The 5,330-nt window shown below is 31.9% G+C and overlaps 1 protein-coding gene across 1 annotated transcript; it reads left to right on the forward strand.

Moving 5' to 3' along the window:
* The first annotated feature begins 942 nt into the window (after positions 1-942).
* Positions 943-2,844, forward strand: LOC105784055 (transcription factor HHO3). The gene is made up of 5 exons (XM_012609833.2): positions 943-1,349; positions 1,433-1,656; positions 1,755-2,085; positions 2,171-2,247; positions 2,335-2,844. Exons 1-5 carry the CDS (start codon positions 1,007-1,009, stop codon positions 2,686-2,688), a joined length of 1,329 nt encoding a protein of 442 aa, XP_012465287.1. The 5' UTR covers positions 943-1,006; the 3' UTR covers positions 2,689-2,844.
* Positions 2,845-5,330: the final 2,486 nt, after the last annotated feature.

Here is a 5,330-nt window from a genome sequence, read left to right on the forward strand (position 1 = left end):
AAAATAAATGGTGTCATAACAATGGTCAAGTTTCTCTATCAAATTGGTGCAATGAAAGAGGTTTTAGCTCTTAATCTTACCAAGAAGGAAGCTGGGTTTTATATACTACACCAACAGAAAAGGAAAGGGATGGAAAATGGGGAAAGGGACGGTAAAGGAAGAAGAGAGGAAGAGGGGTTTTTTTATTATTTGTTATTAATATAATTATTAATATAAAATTTAAATCTATTATAATATTTTTAAAAAAATATTTATGTAGTTTTATATATTTTTAAGTTTTATATATTATTTTTGTTAATAATTTTTTTATTTTATATGATTTTTAAAATTTATTATTATATTTTAAAAGATTTATGTATCTTATATATTTTTGAATTTTTAGATTTAGGATCAAATTAAGACAATTTATAAATTTTGAGGTTAATTCTTTAAAATTATGGCTAAAATGACATAATATGTAAAAGTTGAAAGCTAAATTTATTATTATACCAAATTTTCAACTACCACGTCACCCATTAATGCAATTAAGGGAAATGGATAAAAAATCAATCCTAACTAGTTGGATAGTCAAATTAAAAAAAATTCATAATTGGGTGACCATTTTAAAAAAAATCATAATTGAGCGGCCAAGAAAAAAGATAACCAATAATTGGATGACCTATGGTGAATTTACCCAATTTAGAAAGGGGTGATGGATGATTTTGATCTTATCTGAAAATCAAGAGGAAAGGGCTAAATGATGACGTCACTGCCAACTCACCCCTAAACGACAAAATCGAATCACTTTGGAATATTCATCTCTCTCTAACCAAAAAACCGAAACATGAAAGATTCGCCTTGTTATGCGACGGGCCGACGGCACGACTTTGATGTTTTTTTTTTCCTTTCTCTTTCTTCCATTTTCTCGCTTAATTTCCTTCCTCGATCCATAATGTTATCTTTTATTTTCTCTCTCTAAAGTAAACATTTTTTTTTCTTTTTCTTGGTACCAAAGTTTATTCTCCTCATGATTCTGTTTATACTTTATATCCTTTTAAAAAAAAACATCACAACTAATTCCCTTGACTTAGCTTCTCTCATCTTGTTCGGATCTCTCTATGCTCTTTGGTCTGAAACCAACCCTTTCCCCTCACATATATTTATATCATCCACTGTGTCTGAAAATCCTCGGTGTGGAAGAAATAAAATTACTTTTTTAAGTAAAGAAAATTTCCTTGCTATGATAGATATGGATTACGCTCAAAAAATGCGCAAATGCCATGAATATGTGGAAGCTTTAGAAGAGGAACGACGTAAAATCCAAGTCTTTCAACGTGAACTTCCGTTGTGTTTTGAGCTTGTCACCCAAGGTTTGTGTGTTCTCCACTGACCATTCATTTAACTTCTTTTCCTTTTTGCTAAAATTTGTGTTTGGGTGTGTGTTTTTCAATAGCTATTGAGTCATGCAAGAAAGAGATGTACATGCAAGGTCAATCGGAGTGTTCGGAACAGACATCGAGTGACAGTCCTGTTTTGGAAGAATTTATCCCCATCAAAAGAAGCTGTAATTGCTCTGAGGAAGACGATGATGATGATGATGAGAATGTTGCTGCTGCTGATAAAAAGAAATCTGATTGGCTTAGATCTGTTCAGTTATGGAATCCACCCTCCAAAGAGGTAACCTTTCTTCTTCTTTTTTTTTTTTGGGGGGGGGGGTGGGATTTTTTCTTTAATTGCAAAAGAAAATATTTAACAAAATTTGGGATTTTTGTTAGGATGTGGGCAAAACTGGAAGTGGAGTACAAATGAAGGGAAATGGTGGAGCATTTCAGCCGTTCCATAAAGAAAAAGGTAATGTAGAGAAGAAGAGCGTTGAAGCAGTAGGAAAAGGCAATGCTTCGGCTACAGCAACTACTACTACTACGAGTGCTTCTACGACAGAAAGTGGGAGCAGAGGAATAGCAGCCGACGATGGAAATACTGATAAAAAAGTAGAGAAAGGGCAGCAGCAGCAGCAGCCGCCTCAGAGAAAGCAAAGGCGGTGTTGGTCGTCGGAGTTGCATAAACGCTTCTTGCATGCTCTTCAGCAACTCGGTGGTTCACATGGTGAGTTTTGTCATTTGCAGTGTGCAATTTATTTCTATTTCTTTGTTGTTGTTGTTGATTATGTAATTGGAATTTGTTTTTGCAGTGGCTACGCCTAAGCAAATTAGGGAGCTGATGAAGGTTGATGGACTTACAAATGATGAAGTTAAAAGCCATTTACAGGTTTGTAATTGTTCTATACTGATTTAACTCATTAACTACTAGATTTAGGGTAGCATATCTAGCTAATGATCTGTTTGTTTGTTTCAGAAATATAGATTGCACACAAGGAGACCATGCCCTAGTATCAACAGCAATGGCAACAACCCACAAACACCTCAATTTGTGGTGGTTGGAGGAATATGGGTGCCTCCACAAGAATATGCCTCGGTGGCTACAACCGCAGCAGTATCAGGGGAAACCAGTGTGACTCCGAGTCCGAACAGCGGAGTCTATGCTCCGGTGGCCGTCCCGTTGCCGACGCTAGCTAAACCATCAGTGCAAAGACCGCAACGATCACAATCTGAAGATAGAGGTAGTCATAGTGAAGGGAGAGTTCACTCAAATTCACCATCAACATCTTCCTCTACTCATACCACAACAGATCGGTTCCCTGCGTTTTAGTTATCTTGCTGTACATTTTTTTCATTTTTACCTGTAGTAGAAAGTTCTATATGAAAATAACCGAGTTTTTGGCCCTTTTTTTTTTTACATCTTCTTGCGCTTTGTTCAGTGTATATCAGCCTTGTTTAATAAAAGCAGAGCATCCTTTTGGGTAAATTACTCACTCAACTTTTTAAGTCTCAATATTTATATATTAGATTAATTTATTTTTAATTTTAAAAATTTAACTCTCAATTTTACATTTTGTGCAGTTTAATATTTTTTAATTTTACTTTTTTTTTACCCTTTCACCTAAATTTTTTAAGAAAATCCACTCAACTAAATTGATCGGAAATATATACAAAATAGAAATATCCAAAAATCTAATATAATAATTTATATATTCTCTAGTTCTATTAAAATTAACCTTGAATATCACAAATAAAAATAAAATTGTAAAAAGAAAATTTAAATTACGTAATATGTAAATGTTCATGGTTAATTTTTTGTAGAATCAAGATTAAATTGGCACAATATATCAATGTTAAGGGTTAAAATTATTATTATGTCAATTTTAAAACTGTCAAGTTATCTATTTATCCATGACCATAAAAGAAAATTTGTGAAAAAAAACTAAAAATTAGATGACCACCAATACCAATATAATAAGTTTCCAATGTGTATTCCAAAAATATATATTGAGAGTGAAAATAAGGGTAAACAAAAGGTATGGTGTTTATAATAAGGAGAGGCGTGCATGCATAGGAGTTGGGGGAATATTCTGGTTCTTGAAGAATAAAATTGAGCAATGAAACGGATTGATGTATTAGTTATTGTTTAGAATACAAATTGAGATGTTGTCGTATCATAATTGTCCAAAGTATATTCCATATTAGTTTAAGTTATCTTGAAGGAGAGGGCAGAAGGGGGCATCTATCTAAGTATCTATACAACATATATATTTGATCCTAAGAATCTTGGGATCGATCCAGGATTTGTTTTGTTTAATATCTTACTTTGTTTCCTAATCAATAACTTCAGCGTCTCTTGGTTGAATGTAAAGGCCAAATGACCCTTTCCATCCCCATAAAACTGGTCACATTTAATTATTAAATGAAGCACCAAAAAGGGTCATTTCTTGGTTCCTTGTTTCTTGATGACAGAATATTCGGGACACCAAACTTGTTAGTTCCAAAAATAAATACCCAATCACATTTTGTTTCTTTCGACCGAGTTCTTGCTTACCCTTTTTATCTTTTATTTCTAGGGACTTACCAAGTGCAAATGCCCCATAACCTAACATGCAATGCTAATAGTAGCCCCCTGTTCCACAAAAACAGGACCTTATAATGCTTGCTCTTTCTCTCTGCCTTGTTTTTCAGATGATAATAAGGTTTCGCATTCACAATCAATAATAATTAACCATCAATTTATTCAAAATTTGATTTGCTTTGATTACTTGTAATAAAAAAATCATTTATTATATATGTATTATAGTAATTAAATATAAACTAAAAATTATATACTACAAATTTAAACTTGAAATTAAAAAGTTAAGAAATAACTTTTGTAGAAAAATAATACTTCTTCAAGATAAGCGAAAATTATTCTTTTCTTTGCTAAAAATAAATCATGGGAGGAACTAAATATTACCCATTGAATTAGTTTATTGCTAACCTATGTGTAAAAATAATACTCCATAATATTAATGTTTACACATTTTTTAATTTGATATTAATTTTAAATTTGTCAATATCCGATAAAGACTAAATTTATTAAAATTTATAAAATTAAAACCAAATTGACAAACTGTTTAAACATTGAAAGTTATATTTATTATTGTAACGATATTATTATTTTCATCATGATAATTTTAACTTTTACTCACGATAATTTCAATGTGATATGTGTGATTCTACCATTGATATGAATTGTTTACAAATACTTCCTCAAAATTTGATCTCAAACAAAAATTTGAAATGAAATTTATAAGTGAGCGGTCTTCAAATTTAAATTGATTTTAGTGCAAAAATCGAACCATTTTTTTGCTTTTGTGCCCTACAATTAGAGGTGTTCATGGGTCGAGCTGAGTTTGGGCGGGCCTAACCAAAATTTTAGGACCGTTTTCTAGGCCCAGCCTGGCCCGAAAAACGGACCTAAATTTTTGTTCAAATTCTGCTTGGATAAAACTGCTAAAACCCGGACCCGGTCCATATTAATTTTTTTATATAATTTTTAAAAAAAATATAATACATAAAAAATACTAAAAATATTAAAATAAATGTTTCCCAACAAATTGAAAATAAAATTTTAAAAATATGTATACTTAAATAACACTAAAATAGGTGCAACTTAACAAGCAAATACCTCTAAAATAGTAGCAACATAATAGTGAAATGGTAGCAAAATAATGAAAAAAAACCAAGAAAATAACAAGAAAACAATAATAAAAAACAAGAAAACAGTAGAAAAAACAAATTTTTTTGCATATTCGGGCTGGGTTCGGGCCAAAAAAGCCTTACCCAAGGCCTGACCCATTTTTTAAACGTGCCTTATTTTTTTGCCTAAGTCCATTTTTTGGGCCTATATTTTTATCCAAACCCACTCACTTTTCGGACAGACCTCCGACATGGCCCATGAACAAGTCTACCAACAACAAGAAG

The sequence above is a fragment of the Gossypium raimondii genome, chromosome 13 (genome assembly GCF_025698545.1).
Source record: "Gossypium raimondii isolate GPD5lz chromosome 13, ASM2569854v1, whole genome shotgun sequence".
NCBI lineage: Eukaryota > Viridiplantae > Streptophyta > Magnoliopsida > Malvales > Malvaceae > Gossypium > Gossypium raimondii.

Coding starts and splice junctions, on each gene's coding strand:
- LOC105784055 (XM_012609833.2), top strand. CDS start 1,007: ATGATTCTGTTTATACTTTATATCCTTTTAAAAAAAAACATCACAACT. Junction 1,657..1,754: donor GGAATCCACCCTCCAAAGAG/GTAACCTTTCTT, acceptor GATTTTTGTTAG/GATGTGGGCAAAACTGGAAG. Junction 2,248..2,334: donor AAGTTAAAAGCCATTTACAG/GTTTGTAATTGT, acceptor TGTTTGTTTCAG/AAATATAGATTGCACACAAG.